The sequence below is a fragment of the Lycium ferocissimum genome, chromosome 3 (genome assembly GCF_029784015.1).
Source record: "Lycium ferocissimum isolate CSIRO_LF1 chromosome 3, AGI_CSIRO_Lferr_CH_V1, whole genome shotgun sequence".
Classification (NCBI taxonomy): Eukaryota; Viridiplantae; Streptophyta; class Magnoliopsida; order Solanales; family Solanaceae; genus Lycium; species Lycium ferocissimum.
Window position 1 is genome coordinate 17,205,977 of NC_081344.1, and position 14,842 is coordinate 17,220,818.

At 34.1% G+C, this 14,842-nt stretch overlaps 1 protein-coding gene across 1 annotated transcript; it reads right to left on the reverse strand.

Annotated features, from left to right (window-relative positions):
• Positions 1 to 12,685: 12,685 nt before the first annotated feature.
• LOC132049922 (protein SHI RELATED SEQUENCE 3-like) lies at positions 12,686 to 14,614 on the reverse strand. Its single transcript, XM_059440902.1, has 2 exons — positions 13,925 to 14,614; positions 12,686 to 13,211 (listed from the first exon to the last, which is right to left on the reverse strand). The coding sequence occupies exons 1-2, from the start codon at positions 14,181 to 14,183 to the stop codon at positions 12,889 to 12,891; spliced, it is 582 nt and encodes a 193-aa protein (XP_059296885.1). The 5' UTR covers positions 14,184 to 14,614; the 3' UTR covers positions 12,686 to 12,888.
• Between the last annotated feature and the right edge of the window lie 228 nt (positions 14,615 to 14,842).

Below are 14,842 nucleotides of genomic sequence, written 5' to 3' on the forward strand. Positions count from 1 at the left end.
CTATTCTTCCTAGAATTATCTCCCAAAACTAGAGTGGCTTTGTTAAAGGTAGAGAAATTACTGAAATCATTCTACTTATTCAAGAGATTATCAGTGACATAAAGAAACCTAACAGAGGAGGCAATGTGATCATGAAGCTTGACATGACCAAAGCTTATGATAGGGTCTCTTGGACCTTTCTCCGTCTTAATCTCAGGAGGTTGGGTTTCTCGGAGGATTGGGTAATATTATTTATAACTATATTTCTAACATTTGGTATTCTGTGGTTGTGAATAAAGGGAGACATGGTTTCTTCAAGTCTTCTAGAGGTTTAAGACAAGGAGACCCTCTTTCCCCATCTCTTTTCATTCTAAGTGCTGAACTCCTCTCTCAAATGCTTAATAAGCTTCATGATATTCCTGCTTACAAAGGCTTTTATATGTGCAACAATGGTCCTAAAATCAATCACTTAACCTTTGCTGATGATACTATCAATGATAGCAAAAGATCTATTGAACTGATTATGGATACTCTTAACAGGTATGAACAAATTTCTAGACAACTGATCAACAAAAACAAGAGCATCTTCTCCCTTAAATCCAAATCTAGTCTCATCAATATCAACAGGCTGAAACGAATCACTAGAATGAAATATTAGGAATTCCCCATCAAATACCTTGGATGCCCTTTTGTTACACCTCGAAAATTTCCTGTTACCGTACAGTGAATAGACTAACGAAGGGCATGAGGCATACGATGTTTTGATAAGTAAGAAATAGCGTTTGATGACCCTAATCGAGATTTCAAAGACATTTAAGGTAAGGGAAGAAAGTTGTTAAGGAAAGCAAGTTATATGTTGCGTGTCGGGAAAGATTTATGGGTATCGAGTTCATGACATTCTAATAATGCTTCGGGAAAGAGTTATAATGTCCCTTAGATTGTTAATGAAGTGTTAAACAAGTGTTAAGAAGGTTCCATACGGATTGGAGATCAAACGAACGACGGAGATCATTTCAGGGAGAAGGAGTTATACGACCGACTTATACGGTCCGTATAACATTATACGGTCCGTATAAGGGTTCGTATAACACCCAGCAGAAATGATGTTTGCCCAGTGGTGAACCACGACCACTTATACGGGCTGTGCAATGTTCCACGGACCGTATAAGTGTCCGTGGAAGTCCCGACGAGCTGAATAAGTTCCAATTATCTAAATGTGTTCCCACTTCATTAATTTCATTTTCCACATTTCTTCATCTCTCTCAAGACCTCTAGAAGGTTCCATATTATTCATCTACAAGAAAAAAAAGGAAATCAAAGATCAATATCAAGAATTCAAGTGAACCAAGTGTATGAAACACATCAAAGTTCATCCAAGCCAAGAAATTTCAAAGGAAGTGAACTAGGGTTTTGGGTGCAAAGAGAGTATTCCACTCAAGGCTTGTTCCTAAACTATCTAAGGTAAGTTTTATGGTATTCTCATGTTGTTTAAGGTCTTGAGAAGTTGAAACACTTGGATTATAGAAGACTATAGAAAATGGATCATAAATGTGGGAATAGTGTCATTGTGGAGTAGTAGTTGGAATGAATCATAAATATGGATATGTTGTGATTGTAAGTAGGTTACGAATGACATTTAGAACATGGAATAAGTATTATATGTGAAAGAACACGATAGTGAACTTTGATCATGGTTATGGAGAATTGAAGTGAAATTGTGAAATGTGGATAATGTGAATGAATGATGATTGTTGTTTATGATATGGTGATTGTTGTTATAGATGATTGGGAGTTGATATGTGATATGAGGAAAGTATTATAAACAAAGGAAATGCTGCCCAATTCTCTTTAGCTTTAGTAAGCATGTTCTTATAATTGTTTAGCTAATGTCGATACGAATTCTCTTGAAGGTGGAACGTGTGCATTAAAGGAGAATGAGCAAGCAATAGAATAGTTAAACGACAAAGGTATGTAAGGCTAAACCTTCCTTTCTAAGGCATGAATCTCATGGCATGAATTTCCTCCTTCTTCATGAATCTCCTATCTTCAAGAAAACTAAGAGTCTATGTTCATGAATAGCCATATGAGATAAGAGATACTTTACGAATACGATAATGATGACGATGAGCTTAAGTCTAAAGATTCTAGAGTTCATGATATGACGTTCCTGCAAAGCTATTGATGTTAACCACGATTCATTGATGTTTTCCTTATGTGCATTCACCTTAAATGATTAGTCCCTCCAAGGTGAGATATAACGACTATGATCACTCCATAACGTAATCGGGGGTTACGACCTTATGTCACCCCGACATAGCTATAGTTACCTTCAAGTTCTAATGTACATTTTGATGATAAATGTATAATGATGATAAGTCTATGATATGTACGATAATGTGATTCCACCGTGCCTAATTGGCCGGACATGTCACCGCGGAGGCGGGCTGCTTGTGATTCCACCGTGCCTAAATGGCCGGACATGTCACCGCTAAGGCGGGCTGCTATGATTCCACCGCGCCTAGAAGGCCGGACACGATCACCACTAGCCTGGTCACGTAGGAGTACACCGTGCCTAGAAAGTGGGACATAACCACCACTAGTGGGTCGCATATGATGGTTACCCGGACGCGGGTTAACGATGATGATGTATGTATGATATGATGATGTATACGCTATGGTAACTCATATGATATGCTTATGTATGATATATGTATAAAATGTATCCTCTTAAAGAGTACGCAGGTTATGTCTTCCTCTTATGCCTTATGATTTCCCTATTATGTTCATTTCATTCATGCCTTACATACTCAGTACAATGTTCGTACTGACGTCCGTTTTCTTTGGACGCTGTGTTCATGCCCACAGGTGATAGGGAGGCAATCCAAACTCGTAGGAGCTATTAGCTGAGTTGAGAGCACTCCATTCTCCCGGAGGTGCCATTGATTGATTCTTTTGGTATATATATATATATATATATATATAGTATGTATGTGTATGTTTTGGGCATGACGGGGTCCTGTCCCGTCTCAATGTCTAGTACTCTAGTAGAGGCTCGTAGATACGCAGTTATGGGTAGTATGGTCTCACGATTTCTTATCAAATGTATATGCATATATATATATATATATAGCCAAAAGGGCTCATGTTTATCAAGTGAATATGTTTCAAATGAAATAGTTTTCTATGATTATGAGCATAAGAAACATGGATGAAAGCAGGATGAGTAATAGAATGTGTGGTGCTCGGTGGGTAGCCCCGGGTACCCGTCATGGCCCTAGTCGGGTCGTGACACCTTTGATCACAGGGAAAAAGAAGTTGTCCTACTATTCTGACATTATCAATAAAGTCACTAATAGGATTGGAGGATGGCATTGCATGTCCTACTATTCTGACATTGTCAATAAAGTCACTAATAGGATTAGAGGATGGCATACCAAATTTCCTTCCACTGGAGGGAGGGCCACTTTAATTAAACATGTCCTGCTTGCTCTCCCTTCTCATCTTTTTAGTGTTGTTACCCCCCCCCCCCCCCCCCCCCCGAAGGCACCTTGGAACTTATTGAAAAAATCATAGCCGCTTCTTCTAGTCTAAGAATGAAAATGGTAGTAAGCATCACTGGGTTACCTAGGAAAACCTTAGCTACCCATATGATGAAGGTGGAGCAAACTTCAGAAAAATCTCTGATATATTCTTAGCCTTCAAAGCTAAACAGTGGTGGAATTTGAGAAATAATAACTCTTTATGGAGTGAATTCATGAGGGCCATGTATCTTCAAAATCAGTACCCTTCCATAGTGCAATGGACTGTTGGGAATTCTCAGGGTTGGAAGATCATTTGTGAGGCTAAATTGCATACTGAACATCATATTTTCTAGAAGATTGGTAGAGGAGAGGTTTTATTTTGGTTTGATAACTGGTCCAATTTAGGACCACTTTACTTGTTTTGTCCTAATGTTGAAGATCAGATCATTACTAAGCTCAACTCTGTGTATGTTAATGGAGTGTAGGTCTGGAACAATCTTCATTTTCAACCTCCTAATGATTTGAAAAATAAGATCATCAATCTTGAGATTTCTTTGAGCAACCACATTAATGATAAAGCTATTTGGACTAATTCTAACAATAGGCAGTTCACTGTCCACTCTGCTTGGAACAACATTAGGCACAAAAGAGCTCCTAACTATGCCACCAGTAAGATATGAAACAAAAATATCCCTTTCAAGATGACATTTATTACCTGGAGAGCCATCTACAACAGGCTCTCAATTGATGATAAAGTTGCCAAGTTCGGGATCAATATCACCCCTGGGTGCCACTGCTGTCCTGTTAATACTGATAATACCACTCTAAAGACAGTGGACCATCTTTTCTGTCAGGGAAACTTTGCTACAATGGTGTGAAGTGAGATTGCTAAGCCTTTTGGTGTGAGACTAACTAATAACACCCTTAGGATTCTTATCCTTAACTGGTGGAACACTCGGACCAAAAAACCCATTGCTACTTTTATCATTCAAGGTCTCCCTCCAATCATCTGTTGGGAAATCTGGAGAGTAAGATGTGCTAACAAATTTGAAACTATTAAACCTTCTGTGTACAAGGTCAAGACTAACATTCTGTTTACTATTGTGCAGATAACCAACTATTGTGCAGATAACCAAAAAACAGTTTGGTAGAGCAAGAATAGATTAAAACTGGAGAAGCCTACATCACATATTTGAAGCTGATATCCAACATAGAAGCATCACTATGATCAAATGGACCAAACCCCCGGATTTGGCTATCAAGCTCAACACTGATGGTAGTTTCTTACAAGGGGTGTGTGGAGGAGGTGGTATAGTCATAAACTGCTTAGGAAACACCAGTTTGGCCTTCCCTATTAACTTGGTACTTAGCTCTAGCAACATGGCAGAAGCAGCTGCTCTTGTCTATGGTCTTAAATGGTGTGTTGACAATGATTTTTCCATGGTCTAGGGTGAAACAGACTCCTTACTATTGGCCACATGCATTAACAGAGAATGAAAACCTCCTTGGAGAATCTCAGACATGATTCAAAAGTCTCAGAAGTTAGTTGAAGAACATGGATTCTATACGTCATTATTTTAGAGAGGCAAATAAACCAGCAGATAAATTAGCATCTCTAAGTCATGAACTAGGAGGGATCCATGTATTCGACTCATTCTCTACTATGCCACAGCAAGTCAGAGGTCTCACTAACATGGACAAATGGGATATGCCTTCTTTCAGAAATAAACCTAGAAGACCTTCCAATATTGTATATGACCCTCCCTAGACTGTTAAGCATAGTTAGTGTCCAGCTAAGCAGCTTGTTCTTAATTGGACCATTTTTGGTGTTACTTAGGAGATCAATTCTATATTGGCTCTTTTCCAATGATCATGTAAAAGTTTGGGATGCCAAACTCAAAAATGTACTTTTTGCACAAATCAATGATCAATGGAGGCAATTCAATTTGAAGAAGAAGAAGAAGAAGAAGAAGAAGAAGAAGAAGAAGAAGAAGAAGAAGTGAAATCAAATAAATATAAAATGATAATATATAAATTGATCCTGCGCTGTATGAGCTCGGGGGAATCTCTCAGTGAAGATGACTCCAGTTGAATTCTCAGTCTTGAATAATATAGATCCCGTACAAAAAATAGTAAATTGTAAGATGATTTGCTAGAATGCGTAAAGTGTAAATGTTAAGATACAATTGGATGCCCTCTAACATTGAGATTAGACTCCTTTTATACGTACAAATTCTCCAATAGAAGTCTGTGAATGGCTCCCTCATTATGGGTAATAATGATCAATAAATGCTGATAATTGCAAGAACGTAACATTTGGCTGCATATCTAGACATGATATGTAACACATGAAGCACATAACTGCTCCGTGGAAATTGCTTCGGATTCAATGCTATGGATACGCAAGGAACGGTCTCTTCTGGGTTCTTGAACAAATTGCTTCCTAAGCGTCTCTGCCTGCCACATGCAAGCACCATCTCTTGCCACGTGTACTGTCAGATTTTACCCTATACATATACAACCTTCTTGGACATCTCAGAGCAGATTCATGAGCTCTTGAGAAATTAATAAATCTCTTCTGCAATAACAAATGCCATTATAAGTTGTCCCAATTTATAAGGCCATTTTCTTAGGTTGTTTCAGTCCTAACCCCCAACAGCATGGTGAATCTTTTTGAAAATTAACATCTATTACCCATAACCCACAAATTAACTAAATTTTTTCCAAATTCGGTCCGTGTAGGGGAACATTTAAGGGCACTTGCTACCAAAAATTTCTCCATTTCCAGAGCTCGAACAAGAGTGGAGAGATCACATTACATTTATCCACCACATTCGTTGATGCTAAAGGTACTATAATTGTTAAACGCCTAGTATACCATATTTATGAAGCCTATCAGTTACTAACATTAGAAACTTAGTCCAGAGAATCTTATAATTTAGTCTCTCTGTACTGATTGCTGAGTCCATGACGAAGTTGTATCTCATTATTAAGCACAGTTGGGACTTAGATAAAGATGAGATTTTGATTATTGGAATTACCAGAAAATGTGGAAACATCTACATCCATGAAATTATTACACGATAACATTAATTAATTTGTATTTTGATTTATTTTGAGATAACACATGGAAGAACAGTACTTAATTTACGGTATATATATATATATATATATATATATATATATATATATATATATATATATATATATATATATATATAATAAAGGAAAGATAAACAAGGTGATGTGGCAGCTCTCTATGGCCTCCATTGGTATTTATCTTTTTTCTCCTTTTTTGAACTTTTTCCTAATTTTTTATGTTTTTCCTCCTATTTTTATGTATCTTATTGTAACAACATTAATTAAATGGCTCAATAATTAATACCCTACTCTTCCGATTCTTTTTTTGCCATTTTCTCTTCTTTTTTCCATTCAACTCAATTTAATCCGTAGAATTCCAAAAGTCACTATCAATAAACAACGTACGGTCGTTCCCCTTAATTGCAATTTCCCTTATTGTTTTGATTCAATTCAATTTAATATTTAGAAGGCCAAAAACCACCACTAACTAAAAGTTAACCGTTGTATGCCTCAATTGAAAAATTAAAAGCCTCATTAACTTGGTTGTTATTAGTTCTATTGCAAAGGTCTTTATAAATTATAAGACAACAATTTCATAACTCATGCAAACAATTCGTAAAATTCAATTGGCACCCAAGGCAGTAAAGGAATCACAGGAGGCGAAATGAATCACTATAAGAAATCCCAACGGTAAGAAGCTTCATGGTTGATTAGTTTTTTTTTTTTTTTCCTTTTTCTTTTCACTTGCTTTTGAGACTTAAAGGGCTTTTTGGCCATTATTGCTATATTGGTTGAAAATTTGTGGAAGTTTCCTTGATTTTATCTTGTGCAACAAAAAATATTACTTTGTAAGTTCTATATTTCTGTATTTTTACCTTTGAAAGTATTGTTCACCTTGCTGATATTCAATTTTTTATTTTGTTTGTATTAAAGAGGATCATAGTTTTGTTTTGTTTTGTTTTGTTTTGTTTTGTTTTTTTTTTTGTTTTTTTTTTTTTTTTTTTGTGTAGCATCATGCTCTTTAATTATATTTTATGAATTCAGGGGAGTTGGGACTACAACATTGCGATCTTGACAGTCAACCTCTGTCCTCCTATTTTAGATGATGGATTTTTAGAGAAGCAAATGATGTGCTAGTGGATTATGATTTTTTTGAAGTGTGAGCATTTTGGCACATTCTTTTCTTTTGTGAATAATTTTTCATCTTTTTCTTATAGAAAAATAAAAATTGGATTTTATGATGCTTTGAGGTTTAATTCCCAAATTGCATGATACTAAAATATTAAGTTGTGTTTAATTGCCAAAGAAAGAAACACATGAACGCTTTAAGCATCATAAAAGACAACTTTTATTTTCCTACAAGAAGAAGATAAAAAGTTACTCACAGAAAAAAAGAATATGTGCCAAAATGCTCACACTTCTAAAAAATCATAATCCACCCGCATATGTATTGATTAAACTACTTATTAGATGTTTCAGCACTAAAGCCCGATCACATGTTGTCAAACACCTAAATCAACTCAGAGTGATATCCATTTCCACATTAGTGTTGTACGTATGGCTCATTGGCTGCTCTTCCTCCCATGAATTTTAATTGTTGAGTACAAATTCTTTTTATATGATAACTAAAGGAGTTAGGTTTTATTCACAATTTTATTGCATGTGTACGTATGGAATTTACTTAAATCTAATACTTTTATAATGTCTATTTGGTTCTCCAATTAATTTTTGAATATTAATGAGTTTGATTTCATGAATGAGTGTCGTATGTATATGAGCAGATACTAATACCTCTACTTAGTTTCATTGGCTCCTGAAATATATATGTATTTTTTTTTTTTTTTAATATTTAGAGATGTACACATCCATATTTTATTAGGGTTTAATACTTTTATATTATATGATCTGAGCAATTTACTAATTTCATTGAAGCGCAAACAAATGAACTATTATATATACATATAAATGAAAAAGAAATTGTACTATATTTCATGACGAAATACTCTCGGGATATTATTGTAAGTGGAGTATATTCAGCAACACTAATCAATATCACAAATTGTGGCACAGTTGATGACAGTACAATTTGTTTTACTTTTCGTTCTTATCATGTGTTATTTTTTTTCCTTATCGGAAAAAAAATTAGTGTATAAATTCAACAAGACTTGATATAACCGCACGAAGCGCGGACAAATTTACTAGTTATGCATATAGAGGTACGTAATCTCAATAACGAATTCCAGCATATTCTGTAAACTTCATTACAAGTTACTAAACTACCATATTTTCAACAAAAACAAAAAGGAGCTCAAATATATAATGCTCAAGAAAAAGTAAATGAGAATTACAAATAAATCATTTTCTTTAACTCCACTAGGGTGAGGATTTCTCTATAAAGTAAGGTAGTATTATATTGGTCCATTGAAATTGCAGAGCCCAGAATAACGGCCTAATTAATTTTGTCATTTTTATTGCTAAAATTAGAGAGCAAACACATGCATGAACTTCCGTACAAGTACTGATTCTCTTTTGTGCTCAATTGTTTGTAGCCTCAGAAAAGCATTTTATCGTCTCCTCAATAAGCCCAAACATCACTTAATAAACTATCTTCAGATACTTATACTATATATTCCTTTAAAAAACAGCACTTCAATGTCTGGTGCCTAAGGTATATTTAATTTATAAATTTATTTATTTACCTACCAAATTAAAGTTCTAATGTCCATGACTCCATATTATATATTTATATAATTAAAGAAACGTCTCCATCTGTTTGGAATAAAGCTAGATTGGTTCCCCTTCCAAAAAAAGTTTGCTGCTCATCATGATAATTTTATTTTATTTTTTGGTAAAGAACTAAATGGAAGTGTCATCTAAAAGCTAACTAGGCGTGAGTGAAAATGCACTCTGAGAATGAACTTCAAAGGATTCATCTATGTACAACTACACAAGACCTTTGGGTTATGTATACAATAGAGTTAGCTTCTACACATTGAAAGAGTAAAATTTACACACTATCGAATCATCTAAAAAATAGCTAAAGGGTAATTGTCCATAATAATAAAATAATTAGTAACCTAATTAAGAAAGGCAAGATAAGTAACCTACTATAACTAATTAACTAAAACTGAAAGTATAGATTTTTTTTACACTATTAGTGCATGAAGTTGTTGGCTTAATTTATTAGTAGTACCTGTTTTAAATTTTTTATTATATTCCAATTGGTTGCCGTATCAATCATTTCGTTTGGCTAATGTGAATTGCTCTTTAGCATAAAAGGTTATGTGATCGCACGTAGTTGCTTTTCAGCTTCTAGCCATTATAATCTACAAAATCAGAAGATGCCCATTACCCAATCTTTTCTCTTCAAAATATTTATTTATCTGAGGTCTAATTATCTTAATTATAATAATCAAGGATTCTCTTTTCATGTCTTCGCCATGATTTACCCAAGTGCTGCAATCATCAATTTCAACATTAGGCCCCGTTTGGACATGGTTTGAAACCTGGTTTCAAACCATAGTTTCAAATCATGTTTGGACATGTAATTTGGATATTTTAAGTTATATTTTCTCTTATAGACATAAAAACCCCACAAATTGTGAAAACTATCAAAACATTCTCAATTCTTATACAATCTTACCAAATGAGCAAATCATAATTTATAACAAAATTAGTACACTACTAGAAAGCTTTTCTAAAAAATGCAACATCAATTAGTCAAACTTTACTTCAATAAAATCGAAAATTTAACATGAATAGTAATGTAACTACTATTTACACTACAAGAAAAAATATATTTGGCAACAAATTTTTTTTCGTTGCCATAAATTGATTATTGTTGCAAAAAGTACTTTTGCCAACAAAAAAAAATATTTTGTTGCATGAACTTTTCCCAACGGCTATTATTGCAACAATGTGCAACAACTTCTTTTTTTTGTTGCCAAAAATACTTTTTGCAACAATAATCAATACTATGGCAACAAAATTAAATTCTTTGGCAACAAAAAAAATCATTTGCCAATGATAAAACTAAGTTGTTTTCAAATATAAATTTTTTTATTGCGATTTCTATACTTTCTTGTAGTGTTAATATAATCTTCCCACATAAATTAAAGGTTGGTAGACATAAATAAAGGTTGGTGAAAGTTAATGAGATTAGTAAATGATTGATGGGGGTAATTGTTAAAAATATTTACCAACTTATGGGTCTTTTTTTTTACAAAATATTAACTTATGGGTTAAATTTTGTATTTAAAAAAGTTGCAACCATGGTTTCAAACCCCAAACCATGCTTTTGGATGAAGGTTAAAAACCATGGTTTCAAACTAGGTTTCAAACCATGACTGAAAATTGATGACCAAACGCTGGTTTGAAACCATGGTTTGAAAATTGATGGCCAAACGCCTACTAATTATTAGCAAAGGCTTTCTAAATCAGTATATATGTGTGTAACTTCTATAAACTGGCAACTGAACACGAAATAATTTTTATACTATCAAGTCATTTGAAAAATTACTACAAGTAACTGTGCATAATAATTGAAATTCATAACTGGAGAAACGTGCCCGTAATGTGTCTGCACGTATTATCTTGATATTAAGAAAATAACCTGAAAAACAAAGTAAATTACCTACAATACTATAGGTTAAATCAAAATGATGGTCCACTAAATACTAGAGTGAGTATAAGTTAAATCCTTTCTATACGGCAAATTCCAAATAATCGGTGGGTATATAATAGGATACTGGACCTTGGGCTGGGATAGCATTGTACAAGTGATTAAGAGTTGTTATGTTGGATATAAATATTTTAGCTCATGATCATAACCATAAAATTAAATGGGGACATTCATCTTCTCTACTTGCACAGGGAAAATGATCTAAATTCAGATGCAACCTAAAGGACCTAATATACATCACGGAGGTGCTTAAGAAAGTAACAACTTAGTGAACCTTAACAAATAAGATAGGCACATGCATTAAAATATCAAAAAGGACAGTGACACCTGCTCAATTATTTTACAATGAAAAAAATACTTTTGACACCTGTACAAAATAACTATATTTAATCCTTTTTCTGTAATTCTGTAAACTCTGCACATTTGCTATAAAAACATAAACAAACGCTGAGATTTGAAAGGCTGTTAGAGGAATGGATTAGAAATATGTTGAACTTTCTACGTACAAGAAGGGGACAAGTTTAGTGATCAGTACTAATTATGACTGCCTACATTTTCTTGCATGATTTCCTTGTTTGTCTTTGGATTCTGAACCGAATGAAGCTCGAGAAAGAGAGCTTAACACGTTCGCTTTTCCAGTAGCACACACAAAATACGATTAAAATATGGCCCAAGAGTTATCCTCTAAAGTGCTTTTGTCAATTCAAATGGACGCATGGCATTGAGTTTAACTAACATATTAGTATTAAACTTACAATATATAAAAAAAATTAAACTATCAAATTACTCAAAAATTAATATCATAAATAATGCATTGTAAGGATTATATTTGGATTTAAAGTCCTGCAAGCTATACATATGGAAGATCTCCAAACTCTTCCTGCTTATATTGAAGCTTTTCAAGATCCGTTTCATAATATCCAGGTTGATTATTTTTTTGAACATAATGGTTATCCTCTATTAGGATGTACTATTAAACTTAAATTGAAGTTATGCGCTAAAAACTATGGTAATTTTTTGCATCGAATATATATTACGTAGTAATATGCAAAACTTAATAATTGACCTACTATAAAAAGCAAATTATATTTGTGGTGACAAAAAAGTTTGTACTGTCGAAATATAAGTAGTAATTTAACTCTGACAATACTTAGCCGGCAAAGAAACGGATAATGGGGAGAAAAGCGGCTTTGGAGTTCATAAACAACCAATAAATCAGACATAATTAATTCCCTAAACACAATGATGCAGAGAGAAATTCATGAAAAAGACAAACTGCAGAGACATATGCAAACACGGCATCATATTTAATTTGCAGACCAAAGGCAAATAATTCTTCATTGGAATTCCAAAAAAATACAACTACTCCCTTTCCCTCTCAAAATATATACTTAGTATCTCATTAATTTTGACTTTGCTTCCTTTCCCTTTGTTCAATGTGTATTATTTTACTTTTAACACTTGCAATGCACATAACAAGATAGCTAGAGATATAAGAATTAGCTAGCAATATGTTGCTCGAATCCTACTCGTGTCACCTTCAAAATTAATACTTTTGGAGGATTAAATATACCCGACGACATTTTTGAAGAATTCGAGCAGCATAGACTAGCAGAAATCTTTGTTTCAGGATGATTTTGGGTATTGAAAAAATTGCGTACCAGGCATGAAATTACTAAAAGGACTAGGGTAAGAATTTGAGGGTGGTATTAAATTTGTTGTAACTTGCTGGTGATGTAAACCACTTGAGGAACTTTCGTTAGCCATGTTGTTGTAATGACTTTGATCAAGGCCTTGATCATATAGTATCCCTTTAAAAGCATGTCCAGCTATGTTCACTGAAGTCTGATAGGCATATTGATCCCCCACATTGTCTACTGAACTTACTCGGACACACCGAAATACTGCCGGTAAACTCACTTCTGCTGGAAGTTCTTCTTCTTCTCCACCTACAGTTATAACGTAACAAAAATAAGTGCAGTCAAACTTTTTTATATCAGTCATCCTTTAGAACAACTTTTACTATAAGGCCTAGTTTTCTATGAAACCGAATTCCATAGGAGTATTATGTTATATTATATTTTCCTTATAATAGCATCTTGTTATAGCAGCCAAAATACATCCAGACAAACGATGCCGTTATAACGAGATTTGACTGTAAAAGGAAATATAACTTTTATATATTGACAATTGATAGAGTAATGAATTTTTTCACTATGGTCGGTATTTTTAATTGCTGTAGCAGGTTACCTGCTATATTTTTCATGTTACTAATCCCACTTTTTATGAATCGTTACATGTAACTACTTTTAGATAATCTGATGTGTACGAAATTCTTTTACTGTAAGTGTATAGAAGTTAATTATAATCTTAAGAATTAAAGTAATACTTTATTTTCTGGCCTTTTGCTGGGTTGAGGGTGTAAGTAGTGTGGTTCATCCATCTAAGTTGAGCATATAACATGAGTTAAATAATTGAAAACAGTAAGTGAGAATAGGTATCATTAGCTATAGCAGTAAATAGTAGCTAGGGTTTGATGGTGTCTTCACGGTGAAATACTAGTACACTTTAAAGGTAAGCAAATTCCAATGCTGACTAGATCTCTTTGTACCATGTAATCAAAGATTATATGTGAGGACAACAGTAGAGATGTATGAAGTACCTGCTAATAGTGCAGGAGGATTTTGATTTTCTCTGTATCTTTTGGGGTTTGGTTGCTGTTGTTGAATAGTACTGGAAATCTGATGGTGCCTTGGACGCCTTGCAGAGAGAGGGATCCAAGTGCTTTTGACATGAGTTTGACACTGATACCCTCGGCTTTTACAGCAAGTTCGGCATCTTAAATATGGACAATCTTTCTTTGCTTGATTTCCACAGTCTTGGCACCTCCTGTAACTTGATGATCCTTCTTCTGTCATCATCTCTTTAACATAACTCTCATATCAGATGATTAATTAATTTCACCACCTGCTAACACGGGATACTTTGTGCACCACTCTTTTACTAGGGGTGTTTTCTTCAATAAGGGCAGGTTTAATTATGGTATTAGTTTGTTTGGTCATGACTTTCTTCTTCCAAGAGAGTTCATGGCTCAAGATAGTACTATAGGTTTGATGATTCTTTTCTTCTTTCAACCTTTTCTCAGGCTGTGCCTTTTCAACTATTCCCATTTTTTCTTGGGCCAAAAAAAAAAAAAAAAATAGGAAAAGAATTCGAAAGGTCTCCTTTCGCTATGTGTACAACATACCCGTACTACGACGTGTGGATGTTCCTTCACTCTTCTTTCTGAGCTCAACTAAGATTTGAAGTGTATGAGTTTTGAATTTGAAATTAAAAACAATCTTATAGCTAGTTTTAGTCATTACTTTCGCAATTAAATATTTATGCATATTTAATGAGTTTCCTAGCTAAACTAAGATATAATTAATTCGACTGTTGACAGCAGTGAAAATATAATGAGAAGACAGAGACAAGGGACAAAGGCATATTAGTTGCAAACAGCAATGCCTAAAGTGTAACTGCTGATAATTGAATTATGACTGCTCTGCGTGGAAAATTAATTACAATACCGCTAGTGATC

Bases quoted from the DNA above. Each gene is read 5' to 3' on its own strand.
- LOC132049922 (XM_059440902.1), bottom strand. From the start codon at position 14,183: ATGATGACAGAAGAAGGATCATCAAGTTACAGGAGGTGCCAAGACTGT. The intron at 13,212-13,924 runs GTACTTCATACA...TTATAACTGTAG, and splicing joins TCCTCCTGCACTATTAGCAG to GTGGAGAAGAAGAAGAACTT.